Genomic DNA, 16,667 nt, shown 5'->3' on the forward strand with positions numbered 1-16,667 from the left:
ATTATGGTGGACGGTATATGACCTAAGTATGTTTCGTTTTTCTTTTGTTATTTTTTTCTCCATTTTTTCCCTCAATGTTTTCTTTTCTGTTTACTGTATTCGATAGAGAGCATACTTTTTTCTTCACACAACTGTACTGTGCTGTGCATATGCTGCACTGATTTGTTATGGATAGAAATAAAAAGGTTTTGTGTCAACAGTATATCTGCATTTCTGCACATATTTATGTAGACTTGAACAATCGCCCTCTGCATACAGAACTTTTTTATTAGGACAAAGCCTACCAAAGATGAAAGTGCTTTTGATTGAGCACAATTGTGTGTAGTTGGTTGGACAAAAATCTGGTATTATGAATGAAGTGTGTGCCATTTGGTGCAAAACTTTGATTTTGATAAGTGTTTATGTGGTTTTGAATGCGGTGCTTTCATTTTGCAGGATAAAGTAGGTGTTTCGCACTTTGGGTGTGTGGCTTTGTGAATTGCGTTAAGTGTTGAGAAAATGAGCCCTGTTTTCAAAAACGTTGTGTTAGCAATTGAGAAAAACTGAAATCAGCTATTTGTGGCCCTTGTTCTATGGACACCCTTATTCAAAGAGGCAAACATAATTCACACTTTACTCAATCCCCAACTTATGCAGCTTGATATTTATTCAAGTAATTAGACTTGAGTGTATGGCTCAAGGGTATAGCTCCAATACGCCACCTGGGAATTAAACTGGCAACCCTCAGGCAAAAAGCCTGTCTGCTAAACCACTTAGTCTATGCCACACTGCCACCTTTGTGTTAACAAGGTATGTGCAGCCATTTTATAAATCTGTAAGGGTACACAGGGAAAAAAACTGGTAAATGTACACAGAGAATGCACATTATTTCCAACTCACATATGTAATTTTAAAAATATGAAATCAGACACTAAGATTTTATCAAAGCCATTAGGACCATTCAATGAGTTTGGGAATGAATACTCGTGAGGAAACATTCCCCTTTCCATTTTTAAATTTGAAGCCTGAACCTGCATGAAGACAGACACTCAAACCACAGCTCTTTGTGGCAGTGCAATTATAAAGAAGACTCAAAAACAAACACTTTTTGATTGAAATTTGGATGGGGCGAGCAGAATGATTGCAAGGATAATGGATCTTTTTTGGATAGTGCTTTAGCTATCAGATTGTTTATTGTCAATATTAGTTTTCCAATAGTGTTCTTCGCACATTGTTAACAGTCTGCTTATCCCCACAGGGATGCAGTGCCGTTAAATGTCTGTGTTTTGGAGAATATTTGCATTTATGCGGTTGAGAACGGAGGGTAGGGAGTTCCTCAGTTTCCCCCCCGCACCCCTGGGTTTTCCGAGCAGAATCCCGGCTCTTTGGGGATTCATTAGACCAAATCTGCCAGCAACAGTGTGAACACAACACAGCACGGCAAAGAGCCTGTGCATTGCTGCTTTCACGAGCTGTCTCCGTGTCATTCTCCACCGACAGACTCTCCCGAGGATTACAACACAGTATAGTTTACAACACAATGCAGTCGCAACAAACTGAAATAATAGAAATAGTACCCTTTATTTGATGCTTTATGATTTTCTTTTTTTATTCTACCACATTCTAATAATTTGCTATTGTCAATATTTGCATCTTGCAAATGGATATGGGTAAACCCTGTACTGCTCTTTATTATTTCTAGAATTTATTACCATTCTTTTTTCTTTATTTACATTCATGACAACTCTCTCTCTAGCTAGCGAGGCAGACAAAAATACCTGTTACTTGCCAGTGAAAAAGTAAACTTAAATTCACCTCTCTTCTGATTAGAGACTAGACAAGCTCCTCAAACATTCAAATATTTTTCCATTCCCTTTTCCATAATACTGACAAAACACTACTGCATAATAATGTGTTTTGGGGATTACTAATACATGAAACGTTGTTTAGTAACCATGGCGCAGTATTTGTCATAAATCTCTTGTGCTCATTTGCACCCAATTAAGGTGGATCTAAGTGCTTATTTTTCACCTTATACAGTCTGTTGTTTTTGTTCTATTGAATACCGGAGTTGAGATATTAGAGCAGGAATTTAGCTGAAGCGATGACAACTACATAATACAGAACATGTTGTTGGTGGGATTAGCATTCATACCTGGCACTCCAGATATAATTGTGCAAGCTCTCTCCCAGGTTCATTTTCAGCAAGAATAAAAAAAAACGGAAGATAAAAAAATTATTAATGCAAAACAATTTTTCTGCAGAACTCGGCGGAGTTGAAAGGGAATTAAAAGCGCGGAGACAGAATTGGGAGAGTGTGAGCGAAACGCTGCTTTGGAGAGAGCAATTAAAATATCAGCTTCAATCAGCCAGTGGATCGGTCTCCGGCAGGCCTGACCTCGCTTTTCCAGTGAAAAAAAACCAGGCAGCGGAATGTTCCGGCCCAGCTGTCTGCTAGAGCTGAATACATCTGAGGTCCCAGAGGACTGTCCTCACGACGCGCTCCGTCGTGCATTCATAAGAACCAATCTTTAAAAACCAGGAGGGCAGGAGAGACGCTGACAACCGCTGAGGACTGGTGCATCAAGGGAACAGAACTGAGCTTCTTTCTTATTTTTTTTTTTTTAATACAGGACACAGCAAATTAGAAATAATGCCTCTTCAACACACTTGTCACGTCGATAATATAAATTAGGCTGTGTCAAATCCCAAAAAACAAAAATGAAAAACAAGAGCCAACAACAGATGTCCAAAAATACAGACGGAACGATTATAAACTCTGGGTGGGTACTCTCTAATCGCAAAGCACACAAAAAGCCAAGGTGATTTTACAGTACAATACTGCAATTTAAGCAAAATAACTCTCGTTTTTGTAATTTGACACAAACATCCATCAATTTTATTTGTCAAGCGCATCCGAGCAACATCATTTCTAAGTTTTCGCACAGCGACAATCAATTTAATTGCTTTGGCAATTCTTTGCTCAACCAGACCAAGAATTTTAAGAGGAAACCTGCACGTGTAGAGGCCATGGGATGCAGAAACAAAACTATTTCCTAAATTGGTCCTGAGTTATTACCTTATAAACAACATTATGGACTGAACATAAACTCAAAACTCGCTGACATAAAAACATGCCATTGTGAGCTTAGAGAAACCATGAAATTCTGCCAATATTTCAATGATATTGATGAATGGGTTGCATTTTTAAAGATCTAATTTAGCTTTGGACTTGAAATTAATTCCGTACTGTATATGTATTGATGGGTCACAAACAGTAAAGCTAAGCATCTACTTAGCTGCTATAGCATAACACTATGGAGGTCAATTGAGATCACATCATTGCTTTGTTTAGACAGGCAGTTAAACCTCATCCTATTTCAGGTGTTGATCTATTCGGCAATTGAAATGTAAATAAGAACACCCTTCGCTATTGTACGCGGAACACTGGCAAAAAATGATGTGGTCTCCACTTTTATATCAATTTTATTAAGTCAGCCGTTTTGATAATTTATTATGGTTTCCCTTAATGTGGAGCAGCAGCATAAACACTCAATTATTCCATAAATTGCACCGGTTTGCATTCAGCCTCCGCTCTGGCCTATTACAGCAGCCGTCAAATCCCTCATTACAAAGCAGAACATACTTTCAATTGTGCGGTTACACATTATGAAAGGATGCAAGCAGGCATTAAATGCCCGGGCTCCCTTTTTACAGTAGAAAAATAGGTCTATATAAAATTTGCTTCATGAGCGTAGGTGTTGCGACGATACCAACAGGTTTTTACCCTGGTGCAAAATTCAGCTTGAAATACCAACTGTTTCAAAACATAGCTTGAGCTGGTCAAACCTTGTTGGGTATGGAGCTGGTCTAACTGGTCAACCAGCTACCTAGCTAGCTAGCTGTTTTTTTCAGCAGGGTATACATACACACACACACTGCATAAGAAGAATGCTTCAGAGCAGCCCTTTGGCCTTTGACCCTGAGTTGAAGTACAGTAAGTGCTGCGTGAGAGTGCTGGTCCAGTGGTGCTGACCGCTCAGCTTGCCCAGGACGCGACCGTGCTCGCGGTCGTCGTAGACGTTGTGGTCCTGCCCCGGGTCGTCCCGGAGCAGGTACAGCTCCCCCGCGTGGACGTCCGTCATGTTGGCCTGGAAGCTGGCGGGGTCGAAGGTCACCCACAGGGTGTAGCGGTAGTCGCAGGAGCGGATGGAGTAGCCCATGACGCGGATGTCGGCCAGGAACGGGAGGTCCGAGTCCTCCCGGGGGGTGTCTGAGGGCCGGGGGTACTGGCTGTAGGCGATGGCCTCCGAGTTGGGCCTGAGATGAGGGGAGAGGACGCTCCGGGCCAGGCTGGTGCCCTCGGTGCAGAGACGGACCCCGAAGGAGGAGCGGGGGCAGGGCGGGGGCGGCTTCAGCCCCCCCAGCTCAGACAGCGTGGGGAACAGGTCCACCAGCTCCACTATCTCCCGCACCGCGCGCCCTGCGGAGGAGGCCCGGAAGGCAGTGCGGTCACGCGGTTGCCGTTCGCGGTGGGAGAATCACTCTATGCTCTCACCACAGTAATGACCGCAGGCTTACACACCGCCCCAGAACAGCGCTGCTCAACCCTGTTCCTGGAGTTCTACCGACCTGGAGGTTTTCACTCCAAACCCTAATTTGATTCTATGAATTAACAGCTCAATGAGAATTCTCGCTGTTGAGTGAAGTGTGATTTGTTAGCGTTAAGAGTGAAAAATCTACAAGATGGTAAACTTCTGTGGGCAGCCTGTAGTCTAGTGGTTAACGTACATGACTGGGACCAGCAAGGTCAGTAGTTTGTTGTAGGCATGATAAGATCTGCACAGCTGTTTGAACCCCACATTGATCCAGGGGAGATTGTCTCCTGCTTAGTCTAATCAACTGTAAATTGCTTTGGAATAAAGCGTTTGCTAAATAACATGCAACTTCCCGAAATAAGGTTGAGCAGCCCTGCCTTAGAATATACTCCAGCTCTAACCCCTCAAGACTACTTAACAAATTGTTCTGAAATATAAAATGAACTATCAAACACCCTCTTTGGCACAAGCAGCAAGGCATATAATTAAAGAACAATGAATACACCAAACTCAAAATGAGAACATACAGTATTGCTACTGAAGCAGAGATGGCCAATCTGCTTTCAGTACCACAAACAGGCAAGAGGCTGCGAGCTATTAGGATGAAACACCAAAAACAGGGCTCTACACTAACATTTTGTCAAATTCAGGTGCGCACCAATACATCCCAGTCGTAGATGTGCTCGTAATTAATGTTTCCCATTAGCACACATCAATTTTCAGGAGCAAATGCAATTGCAGAGCCCGGCAATGCTCCAGTAATAAAGTGCTAATCATCTGATTGAGTAGCATTAGCTTAGTTTTTATTTTTATTTTTTTATTTGTCCTTTATTTAACCAGGAAATGTCACCATTGAGATACAAGATCTCTTCTTCCAGGGAGTCCTGGCCAAGACGGCACACATAAAGTTACAACATGAGAAACAATAAGGCATATACAATATACATGACAAAAAAAAATTTTTTTACAGGGAGACAGGTGATGGGGACCTGACTTTGGGTCGTGTGCTTACCGTTAGCGAACTTGCGGACCGAATGGCTGAACACGTCTACGAAAGGGAAGGCCTGTTCCCCAGGTTTCTGCGGCGCGGATGTCAATCCGGGAACATGCACAATCAGAGGCACACGCGTGGCCACATCAAAGTTGCTGTATTTGGCCCATTCTCCATGCTCTCCCAGTGACCAGCCTGCATCATACAACGACAACAAACAGGTCGACCACAAAAGCTAAACAGCATCACATCAAACGGGCTTTCTGCTCTAAAACCCCCCATGCAAACGTACAAATCAAGAATATGAAAATCAAAAAAAATGCTTTAATTCCTAGATTATTAATTGCGGGTCATTTTTTGAGAAGAGGAGATGCAAGTTAGAAAAGTTGTAAAAGTTTCTAGGAGATCATGAAAACATTTAACAACATAAAAGTAATTGTGCAGGTCAGTAAACTTCCATTCCAGATAGAAACTGTGGTTACATTTTACCATCTGGTAAAAGAGCTATTAAAAAACAGAAATAAAAAACAGTCCTTGTAAGCAATTTGACCAGCATAATAGAATACAAGTAATGATGAGATCAGATTGAATGCTGAATGCAATTGAGAAAACAACATATGGCACAAGCAGCTCCACCTGCTATGGGAAATGTGAAACATACTTAACAGGTAAATAAAAAGACTGAATAAGACCAGATTACTGCAATTACAGAACAACTGGTCAGAAAATGAGTCCTGCAAATCCATGTGTACTGTACACTCACTGAGCACTTTATTAGGTCGACCTGTACACCAGCTTGTAAATGCAAATATTTAAAAAGTCAACCATAAAAGCATGCAGACGTGGTCAAGAGCTGTTTTTCAGACCAAATGTCAGAATTGGGAAGCTATGTGATCTCAGTGACTTTGACCGTGGAATGATTGTTGGTGCCTGACAGAGTGGTTAAAGTATCTCAGAAAAGGCTGATGTCCTTGGAGTTTCACGCACAACAGTCTCTAGAATTTGCAGAGAGTGGTGCAAAAAACAAAAAACATCCAGTGATCAGCAGTAATGCGGGGAGAAACATCTTGTTAATGAGAGAGGTCAGAGGAGAAGGGCCAGGCTGGTCAAAGCTGACAGGAAGGTGACAGTAACGGAAATAACCACATGTTAAAACAGTGGTAAGCAGAAGAGCAGCTCTGAACACACAATGCGTCAAACCTGTAAGTGGATAGGCTACAGCAGCAGCAGATCCATGAGCCAAAAGATAAGTCTAATAAGACCTAATAAAGTGCTCAGTGAATATATATATTGAGAGTTTTAGCTTCTGTATTAGCCAATAATATGCCCGGAGCAAATACCAGTAAACTTAAAAAATAAAAATAAAGAAAATCAAAGCTTTGGCAAATTCATAGATTCTAGGCAAGCTGCTCCAATCTCAAGACAATCACGACAGTTCTTTTAAAAGGTATCTTTGATATGAAAGCAAATGCATTCCTTCGCTTTAATCAGTATGAGACTGGTCAAGGCCCAACAAAAGCCAACAAAGACTTGGATGTTTATAAAATGTTGAACATCAGAAAGACAAAAAAACTATATTGACAATATAAAATATAAAACAAAAAAAGGTAAGAAAGGTAATTCAACTAATTACTTTCTTTCTTTAATTTTCAGTAAAGGCAAAAATGTCTTCAGGCCTCAACGCATCTTGTTAGACAAGTGTGAAAATATTGGTGTTGCTACATCTCCACCTTGTGGCTAGAAATGTAACTGCGTGCACAAAAAAAAACAAAAAAACATGAGAACGATGAATGAATGGACAGGCGGTCTCACCATGATCGGCGGTGAACACCACCATCGTGTCTTCGGCCAAGCCCAGCTCATCCAGAGCACTCAGCAGCCTGCCCACCTGGGCGTCCATGTAGCTCACCGCCGCGAAATAGTGCTGACGGATCCGCAGCTAAAACACAAAGGCCCCTACTGAAGTCACAGCGCACACCACTGAATTTCAGTGCGTGAAGTCATGATGTTTACATTAAGACCTAATTCACCGAAAAGTGTTTGCTCCGGCGTGCGATCGCATTTTCCTGTTCGGGACTTGGGCTTGCAACCCTGCAATCAAAATAACTTCTTTGTGCAATAAAATGGTAAATGGTTGGCATTTATATAGCGCCTTTATCCAAATCGCTGTACAATTGAAGCTTCTCATTCACCCATTCATACACACACTCACACACCGACGGCGATTGGCTGCCATGCAAGGCGCCGACCAGCTCGTCAGGAGCATTTGGGGGTTAGGTGTCTTGCTCAGGGACACTTCGACACAGCCCAGGCGGGGGATCGAACCGGCAACCCTCCGACTGCCAGACGACTGCCAGACGACTGCCAGACGACTGCACTTACCATGTCACCCCTAAAAAAAAGTAATTTACACCAAAAAACATCTATTTTCAGTCGCGGTCCAGGAGTATTCAAACCTGTACCTGGAGAGCCACAGCTGTTTTACTTGGCCAATGCGGAGCAGCAAGAACAAGCACATGACCGCTCTAAGCGCTTAACTTACAGCAGCACTAGCATGCGCATTCACAAGACCGGCGAACTAGACTTCAGAGAGACACCTGGAAGTCCTTGGGGATTGGTCCATAGGGAAAGCTGATGTTCAGGGACTGCACGTCTTCCCGTTTCCGGATGTCTGCCCAGGGGTTGTAAGCCACAGGGGGCAAACCACTGGGGATGTCTGGGTCAGGAGCCAGCGTCATGTTCTCCAAGGGATAAAGCTCCAAGAATTCCTGCATATACAAACATTATGACCTATAATAGTAATACAACACCTGGGTCAAAATTCACAAACTCTCATCCTTCCCATTACAATTCAATATCTGTTCTTAAGTTTGACCAAAATAAGCATTAAGCTTGGCTTAGATCAAAGATAGTGAGTAGACCTCTCGCTAGTCTTAAAGCAAAGTATTTGTATTCTTCATGGCAATTTCTTCATTTTAGGTTATCATTCAACTGCTTCCTTGTGTGTCGAGTTTAAATAGCACTACACTGTAAAGCCTCTGCACATTGTACAGTAAAATCTGTCAAATAGAGAATTATAAACAACTAATGTAAATAATTGCAGTATTTATGGTGAAACACTGCACTAGATTTAGATAATACAGCCGGCTACTGTACGCCTAACATATCGGAACCATTATTATTTGCCAGTATTTTACCGTAAAATGTACTTTGTTTAATAGTGCATATCTACTCTCTCTCACTCTCTGCTCATTCTATAGAGTGTGAACTTCATCAATGTTAACTGTGGACTACACAGGTGACGATGCACACTTAGCTGATCAGGAACGGTCCATCATCGGGCAGAGGGCTGTACAGCTACCTGTGGGATTCTGAAAGGAATGTGAGGCTTGTAGTATCCCACGGCGAGGAAGAAGGGACCGCCGGCCTCTTTGACGGACTTGAGCAAGCGCACGGCTTCCGCCGTGTTCTCCATGTCGGGCAAGGTCTTCAGGGGCATCTCAGTCACATTCACTGCACACAGCAGGTTGGCGTGCAACTTCCCATCATCCCCCCTGCAGACCTGCTCAAATACAAAGCGCAGGTAACAGCACTACTCCGCTGTTCTACATGTACTGCCGATCAGCAACTATGACCGCTTTCCCGAAAGATCTGCATTAAACTATTTTTTCCCTTTTTATATGTGGGCAAAAGGTTCAATCATAATGACACTGCGCCTTCAAATCACTAAACCAGCATTAGCATTTAAAACGCAGATATTAAAAAGTGAATATGGTTCATTGACGGGCTGTGAATTGCTCCAGCCCACACACCTGCTTTAACTTGACTGACGCTGATAATATCGCTGTCAACTGACAATAAGCATGGGATAGTTCATTACATGAATACCAGTCATTGTACGCATAGTAAGTACAGACTCGGACAAAGAAAAGCAATCAAATGTACTCAATTCAACCAAGCTCATGCTTTTACTGGTATTTCTTGGTATTAGGAGAACAGGGTCTCACTGGATTGAGTTCAATTCAGTTTAACTCCTATCCACCACACACCCGTCTGCTGAATAACCAGCGGCCACATTCACGGTTTACACTGGAACGGTTACATTTGGGGCAGGGGATCTATTTTTCTAAAAGGGTTCTATTTTCAAATAACATTTAAAAATGTATATTTTATATTCAGTAAAATCTTGACATTATAAACATAGTTCAGACATAGTTTCTATGTTTTAAATACACAATTATTTTAAAGTTAGCATATCTTGAAAAAGTGATTAGTGGTCATAACTGCATTTGAAGTCAGGGGCCAGGGACCCCTACAGTACCCCTGAGACTCTCACAGATCCGTGGGCCCAGGGTTGAGAGGATTGTGTTATAATTATATAGGTTGGCTGTGTGCAGTTTTTTTAGGAGGCTGTGGGTTAGCTGTCAGCATTGCAATTGCATGTGTGCGACAGTATAAAAAATTGTTGCATGTCTTCCAAAGCACTGCAAGTCACCCAAGACAAAGGTGTCAACAAAACATATAAACATGCACTGAAAATAGGAAATAATTCCTATTTTCCTATGGAAGACAGCAAACGGATAACACAGAAGGGACATGCACTGACCTTCCTCTTTTCATAGGCGAAAGAGGGAGGATGATACGGAGGTACAGACCAACTGTACGGGTAATCATCCGAGTGATTGGAAGCGATACCTTCAGAGCCAGGACATAACACAGGGGGTTACACACATAGTCCGACACACTCCAGAGAGTGTAGACCGCTGCAGGGGAGACTGGAGCCCTCAGATACACACACTCTCTCTCTCTCTCTCTCTCTCTCTCTCACTCTCACTCTCACTCTCACTCTCACTCTCACACACACACACACAGCCAAACAAACACATAAGTTAAAAAGATTAATACAGATTAAACTATTAATGCCATACAAGTAAGCTGTGAAGGGGTAATATCCAATAAATATAGCTGGTTTAAAAATATTTTGCACAATCATATTTTTTCTATTTACAAATATCTTACTGTTAAATAACTGCATTTGGAATACAAAATACTCAAATACGGTGTGCATGATTACCTGGGTGGAAGACTTTCCCAACAGACATTGTGGTATAGCCTTGGGACTTGAAGTACTGGGGGAGGGTGGTGTAGTTTCCGGCATGGACTCTCCAGTATGAATTAAAGTCATACAGTCTGGTTGTGTCAGGTCTACGACTAGTTAGAAATGAGGTTCTACTGGGTCCACACACGGCTTGCTTGAAGAGAAAGAAGCATATACATAAATGTATTTAAATAATTCAATTATTTAAAATGTGTTTAAGTTATTGAATGTGTTCTTTATTTTCCCCATTTCTATTCGCATTTAGGCTACCAAATTATTCGGTTCGTATTTTTGTTGGACATACCTGGGCGTACGCATTATGAAAGACACTGCTTTTGGAAGCAAGTTGATCAATATTCGGTGATTTGACAATTGGATCACCATAGCATCCTATTGTTGGTCGCAGATCATCTGATATTATGAAAAGGACATTGAGTCTGCCTGAAAAGTGAACATATATATGCAGTTATGAACAACAAAGTTACAATAAGAGTTAAGCCCTGAACGATTTTGGTCATACTTCTTGAATGGGCAGACAGCAGGCCAAGAAATAGTGCCGTTTCAGTGAATTCAGATGTTGACAACTGGAGCAAAATGCCAACGTGAAAAAAAAAGAGTAGGCGTGAGCGCGTCACTTAGCTCTAGATTAGATTATCTAGCTACATGTTTCCAATGCAATTTACCTTTTGACAAAACTACCGGTGAGAAACATGTCACGATTAAAACGCTAGCATTAAACCATGTCCGGATGGTCCAAGGCATCATGAAGCAACACAGTTGCTCTCAACTCTATGCGCTACATGAAGTAAATCAGGCGGATGATATTTCAGAGCATTTTCGACTCCGCAAACCGTTGGAATCAAGCAAACTTTCCAAGAGGTTACTAGCAGCTTCGACGTCTTCTCGGGGTTTTGTTGTCATCGAAATGTATTTACTTCCTGTTTCTAAGCACCGCCTGAAATCTCTACAGCGATTGGTGGTTAGATCTGCCATGCGTAAAACTTGCCTCTATTTGTCTCAATCGCCGTGACGTTCATTTTGAGTCAATTTAGGTTCATATTATCAATACATATCCTGGAGGTAAATGCAGGTAGATGCATTTCTTTTACTTACATAACAGAAAAACTGTTATAATGCTGCATTCCACACAACTCGGAAGTCGTGATTTTCCGACCCTTACAATGAAACGGTACTCCAAGTCGGAATTCCTATCTGTAAACTCTGGGCGAATCCATCTACCTCAATGGCAGCAACCATTGAGGTGCACTTCGCAAATAGTAAACCACCGACTAAAATCCAATATAAAGTGGGCTATTTGTTCCTGCATGGTATTTCCTTACTATCATAGTAAAACATGTTCTGCATGTAAATTGATGTCAAAATGTTGCCAATGTTATTAGTTCGCTGGTTAGGGCAAATTATATCCGAATGTTATCTTCGTTGTACGTCGCTCTGGATAAGAGCGTCTGCTAAATGCCTTGTAATGTAATGTAATGTACATCAGAAGTTAATTGGGAAAATGTAAGACATACCCCCAAACATTTCGGAGATTTTACTGACATTTACTGACTTTTGGAGATCAACTACCAATGTAGCTAGACCGGAGCACCGTTAACGACTGGTATATTTCTGCCTTTGGGTCAGTGCAGAATGCGTACAGTTCATGTGGTTATACACTTGCCACATAAACGCCACCAGTTTTTCACGATCACTCGGAGGTGTGATCTTGGAGGGCGGACGTTGGACATTTCAACTGGGAAATTCCGATGCAGTGATATTTCCTGGTTGTTTTTCAACAATGAAAAAACATGTTATTCAATAGTTGTCTTGGTTGTTTTGTAGGATGTGAATAATAAACTCAAAACTAAACAAACTGTAAAACGAAATAATTTCTTTACATATGTTGTATTATGACAATATTATTTAATTGTGACTAAATTAAACATGGTAATATAGTTTATAACCTCCTTTAACACTGCTAATCACTTCATTGGTAGGAGGTGCTTTCACGTTTCATCATCATAATCCCAACCCCTTCAGGTAGATAAGCCTAGGTGTATAAGTGAAGAAGAGTTTGAGGAAGTTCCAGCCAGAACACAGACAATTACAAAGACAGAATGGGTGAGTCCTCTTAACTTTTAACTGTCATAAAAAATTCTAGTACTGATGATCATAATTATAATCCCCCAAATTATTTGTTTTTCCAACAGTCTGTTGGAAATACTTTAAATCTTTGAGATATCATTCATTAAAATCTGCCCCTCCAGGTTTTCTCAGTAACTTTATTTTTATAATCTAAATCTGGCCTGTGATAATGTATTATTTCCTCTACAGAATGCCACTTTATCAGTTTTCATTGTCACTACACGATAATATCTATCTGTGTTTCTTTCAACTCTGTGGTTTATTCTTTTTTTGTCTATTCTGTGTTGAACAGTGCAGAAAATGTCCTGTTATATTCTCCTTTTCAGCCTGCATTTATGGCGATGTTACAAAGATCGAAGCAAGTGGTGCGTCAGAAAAAACCGCTAAACAGGACGGCCTGAGTGTGCGAGGTCTGTAGCAATATTTATTTATAAATGCATCACAACTGTCATATGAAGAAATCTGAAACTGCACAACAGTGGGTGACCTTGTTGACTTCGTAATTGCATTTCTATCCTGATTTTGCCACTAAACTGCCACTTTCAATTTTATAATTCGCCTTTGTCTGGATTTTATTAGTCTTTCCAGTTTTACATGTACTAACAAGGAGATACTTCCCCTAAGTTCTCTAATGCTTCCTTTGTTCTCATAGGGGTGGAGGCCTCCGAAAAGCTGGCACAGAATGATCTGAGCAGAATGAACGAGTATAAAGATGTCATCATTAAGGTGGGGCAGGCTCAGCAAATGGACCCAGCTGTGATCGCTGCTATAATTTCCCGCGAGTCTAGGGCAGGGTCACCAGGAGTTCTGAAAAACGGCTGGGGCGACCATGGCAATGGCTTTGGACTCATGCAGGTGGGCAGAAGTAGAAGTTAGTTAATATCGGTGCATTAAGTTGCTGGTTGTAGATTATGAAGAAAGCTAAAACTACATTACATTACATTACATTATTGGCATTTGGCAGACGCTCTTATCCAGAGCGACGTCCAACAAAGTGCATACCCATAACCAGGGATAAGTTCGCTGAAAAACCCTAGAGGGAAGTACAATTTCAACTGCTACCTGTACAACAAAGATAAGGACGAGGGCCTTTTTTTTTTTTTTTTTTTTTGTTGAGAACAAAGAAACAAACAAACAGAGCAAAAGTGACCAAAGTTAACTATCCAAACACTGCTTACCTAGCCAACTAAAAATACCGATACACAAAGCAAGTCACAGAGACAACAATTAAGGTTCACAGGGAGGTAGGGAGGGATGGGGAGAGGTGCTGCTTGAAAACTACAATAAAGTGCAACAGCTTTGTGGTCTTTTGTTCTCCTGCATTACTGTCAGATGGGGTAATAATATTTTTTTAAAAAGGTTAATACTATCATTAGATTTTTGTGAGGGAGAAAACAAGAGGAATGTCTGTACTGCCAAAATAAAATAACCACTAAACTGCATCCTGTAATGTTTGTGTTTATTTGGCATTGAGACAGAGCATTGGATACTGTTGCCAAGCTGACAAGGCCAAGAGAGCAAAAATGTTTTTTTTTGTGATGTACTTTAGCCAGCAAGTAAGGAGCCAGCATATCAAAGAGAACTATGCCAAACAGTTTTTTTCCATGACAAGGGACCCATACATTAGATAAATAGATAGTTCATACCAGTGGTGAAGGTCACATTCATTTTTTGATTTTCTTTTTCTATTGTAAAATCTGCAATTGTAAGACTTGCAGCATGTATGTGTCAGTGATTTTTTTCTATTTCTAGGTTGACAAACGATACCACGAGCTACAGGGCGAGTGGAATAGTGAGCAGCACATCAGTCAAGGCACTGCAATTCTGACTGGGTTTGTCAAGCAGATCCAGAAAAAATTCCCAGCCTGGTCCAAGGAACAACAATTCAAAGGTGTTTTACCATGGTCTCAATCCCATTTCCAATCTGTGTATGTATTGCATTGTTTGCTTTACTGACATCTTTTTCTTTTTACAATATTACAACTGCTATGCCTCACCTAGGATTCAAACCAGCAGCCATTGTACTGCATGCCCAGATCTCGAGCCAATGTTCCACACCTATTCAATAGTCTATGTGTAACCATTACGTGTGGGTATAAACTGAATACCACTGAAATCTTAGGATGGATGGGATGTATTTCAGGTGGAATATCAGCCTACAATGCTGGAGTTAGGAATGTCCAGACTTATGAGAGAATGGACATCGGCACCACCGGGGATGACTACGCTAACGATGTAGCCGTCAGAGCGCAGTGGTTCAAGAAGAATGGTTTTTGAAAAATAAAATAAATACAACGATTAAAAAGAATGAGGTGAATTATTGTAAATCATCTTTATAAATAAACTATGGACTCCATACTTGTTTATTTTTGTCTCATTAAAAAGCAAATATAAGGAGTGAAGTCGACGAAAACCTTGTAAACTTTACAGCCTATAATAGTATATGATAAAAATTACTACTACTAATATACTTCTTTAATAAGATTGGAAGATTGATTCAAGTGCAGTTATATGGCAGGAGGACCTCTGGTGCTTTGCATTTCCAGGTGACGTATTATGTGACGTAATGCTATTGCCAAATTACCATAACAGAAATATGTACAGTACTGTAGTGAGTGTCTTGGTAAGTAAATTGCTCTCAACTTAGCAGCCACCTTCATCCAAAAAAACAAACCTGGTTTGTGCGAATTTCACCGCCTCAAATCACATCCGTGATTAGTAGTAGGAAACTAATGCTATGGGTAGGATAAAACTTAACTTGCGTGTTTAGCTATGTTGATTTTGCTCAATTTATGTGTCAAAATAATACTTACAGGGCATCACTGTGTGAGTGTATTGACCACTTTATTAGATAGACCTGCACATCAGCTCATTAATGCAAATTACTAATCAGCCAATCAGGTGACAATAACTCAATGCATAAAAGACATGAACAGTTGGTATTCAAACTATCATTTTAATGGAGAAGAAATGTGATCTAAGTGACAGTGGAATGATTGTTTGTGCCAGATGGGGTGGTTTGAGTATCTATTGAGGATTTTCAATCACAACAGTCTCTAGAGTTTATAGAGAATAGTGCCAAAAAAACAAAACAAAAAAAACATCCAGTGAGTCCCAGTTCTGTGGGCTAAAATGCCCACATCTCAGAGCACAGACACAACATGTCAAAGGAGCACTGTCACGCTTTTTTCAGTTGAGATTATTTGGATTAAATGACGTGTGTAGGCATTTTTTAAATCACCGTCAGTGTAGCCGTTTCCTAAATATGGGGCAAAGCTTCTCAAAACAAACATGTCCAGTGACGTCACTGGACGTGTTTGGCTTGAATCTCCAGCCTGTGTTACCCAGAGATAAGGGGTGCTCAAACTCCACCCTTGAACGCAGAGACTGGTTTGCGGGCGGTCACCCATCCAGGCGATCGCATGACACTGGTGATTTTAAAAATGCTTACACATAATTTAAACATTTAATCTGGTCCAATAAAATTATCCAAATACACTAAACTGACATAAGCGTGACAGTGCTCCTTTAAGGTACAGTATGGGTTTAACCTGCATACCACTCACCAATTCAAATCTAAGCACAGATGTAATGTATTTCAGTTGGAATATTGGCGGAGTTGGGAATGTCCAGACTTATGAGAACATGGACGTCGGCACTCCCGGGAATGACTACGCCAACGATGTAGTCGCCAGGGCCCAGTGGTTCAAAAATAATGTTTTTTAAAAGAGAAAATGACAAGAATGAGATGAAATTGTTCAAATCACCTGACAATTTAGAACTATACAATGGACTCCATACTTAACAATTGTCTTATTTTATATATAAGGAACAAAGTCGATGAAAAACGTGTAAA

At 40.9% G+C, this 16,667-nt stretch overlaps 2 protein-coding genes across 3 annotated transcripts; one reads left to right on the forward strand and one right to left on the reverse strand.

Moving 5' to 3' along the window:
• Window positions 1–1,569: 1,569 nt before the first annotated feature.
• ids (iduronate 2-sulfatase) lies at window positions 1,570–11,612 on the reverse strand. The gene is made up of 9 exons (XM_061235051.1): window positions 11,350–11,612; window positions 10,971–11,107; window positions 10,643–10,820; window positions 10,175–10,263; window positions 8,930–9,130; window positions 8,166–8,336; window positions 7,381–7,507; window positions 5,590–5,763; window positions 1,570–4,462 (listed from the first exon to the last, which is right to left on the reverse strand). Exons 1-9 carry the CDS (start codon window positions 11,429–11,431, stop codon window positions 3,936–3,938), a joined length of 1,686 nt encoding a protein of 561 aa, XP_061091035.1. The 5' UTR covers window positions 11,432–11,612; the 3' UTR covers window positions 1,570–3,935.
• Window positions 11,613–11,644: 32 nt separating this feature from the next.
• On the forward strand, window positions 11,645–15,167 carry lygl1 (lysozyme g-like 1). 2 transcript variants are annotated; one of them, XM_061235052.1, is made up of 6 exons: window positions 11,645–11,756; window positions 12,664–12,787; window positions 13,138–13,221; window positions 13,464–13,666; window positions 14,564–14,702; window positions 14,955–15,167. In XM_061235052.1, exons 2-6 carry the CDS (start codon window positions 12,784–12,786, stop codon window positions 15,086–15,088), a joined length of 564 nt encoding a protein of 187 aa, XP_061091036.1. In that variant the 5' UTR covers window positions 11,645–11,756; window positions 12,664–12,783; the 3' UTR covers window positions 15,089–15,167. The 2 variants fall into 2 exon arrangements, with proteins under 2 accessions (XP_061091036.1, XP_061091037.1); XM_061235053.1 differs by having other exon boundaries at window positions 11,697–11,756; window positions 12,707–12,787.
• Window positions 15,168–16,667: the final 1,500 nt, after the last annotated feature.

The sequence above is a fragment of the Conger conger genome, chromosome 3, assembly GCF_963514075.1.
Source record: "Conger conger chromosome 3, fConCon1.1, whole genome shotgun sequence".
NCBI lineage: Eukaryota > Metazoa > Chordata > Actinopteri > Anguilliformes > Congridae > Conger > Conger conger.

Bases quoted from the DNA above. Each gene is read 5' to 3' on its own strand.
- ids (XM_061235051.1), bottom strand. From the start codon at position 11,431: ATGATGCCTTGGACCATCCGGACATGGTTTAATGCTAGCGTTTTAATC. The intron at 7,508-8,165 runs GTGTCTCTCTGA...TTTGTGTTTTAG, and splicing joins CAATCCCCAAGGACTTCCAG to CTGCGGATCCGTCAGCACTA. The intron at 5,764-7,380 runs GTGAGACCGCCT...TGTATGATGCAG, and splicing joins GGTGTTCACCGCCGATCATG to GCTGGTCACTGGGAGAGCAT.
- lygl1 (XM_061235052.1), top strand. The intron at 13,667-14,563 runs GTGGGCAGAAGT...TTCTATTTCTAG, and splicing joins ATGGCTTTGGACTCATGCAG to GTTGACAAACGATACCACGA. The intron at 14,703-14,954 runs GTGTTTTACCAT...GATGTATTTCAG, and splicing joins CAAGGAACAACAATTCAAAG to GTGGAATATCAGCCTACAAT.